At 60.3% G+C, this 282-nt stretch overlaps 1 protein-coding gene across 1 annotated transcript in view; it reads left to right on the top strand.

The window, feature by feature from the left end:
- Positions 1-282, top strand: part of LOC102676292 — a 9,951-nt gene that overhangs the window by 6,864 nt on the left and 2,805 nt on the right. The window contains 2 exon segments of the mRNA XM_031511957.1: positions 1-18; positions 20-282. The exon segment at positions 1-18 is cut by the window's left edge and continues 141 nt beyond it; the exon segment at positions 20-282 is cut by the window's right edge and continues 972 nt beyond it. Of these exon segments, the coding sequence (XP_031367817.1) occupies positions 1-18; positions 20-282 (281 nt within the window).

Below are 282 nucleotides of genomic sequence, written 5' to 3'. Positions count from 1 at the left end.
CGGCGACGAGCGACGAGGTGAAAGAGTCGAGCAACGATCGGCACCCGATCGGATTCGGCAGGCCGATCAACTCCAAGTTCAGCTACTTCGAGACCAGCCATCCGGGCCAAGCCATGGCCATAACCGAGGAGGAGCTCGAGAAGGAGATGGCCTCCACGCGTCTGATCACGGCGTACAAGAATCACGCGACGACCACGGGCGGCATATCCACGTGGATCCTCCTCAATCCGCCGTCCACCACCGTGAAAACCTCGATCGAGGAGCGAAAGAGGACCAAGCAAC

The sequence above is a fragment of the Apis dorsata genome, unplaced genomic scaffold (genome assembly GCF_000469605.1).
Source record: "Apis dorsata unplaced genomic scaffold, Apis dorsata 1.3 scaffold_374, whole genome shotgun sequence".
Lineage (NCBI taxonomy): Eukaryota > Metazoa > Arthropoda > Insecta > Hymenoptera > Apidae > Apis > Apis dorsata.
The sequence above is the reverse complement of the archived record's forward strand: the minus strand, read 5'-3'. Positions and strand labels throughout refer to the sequence as shown.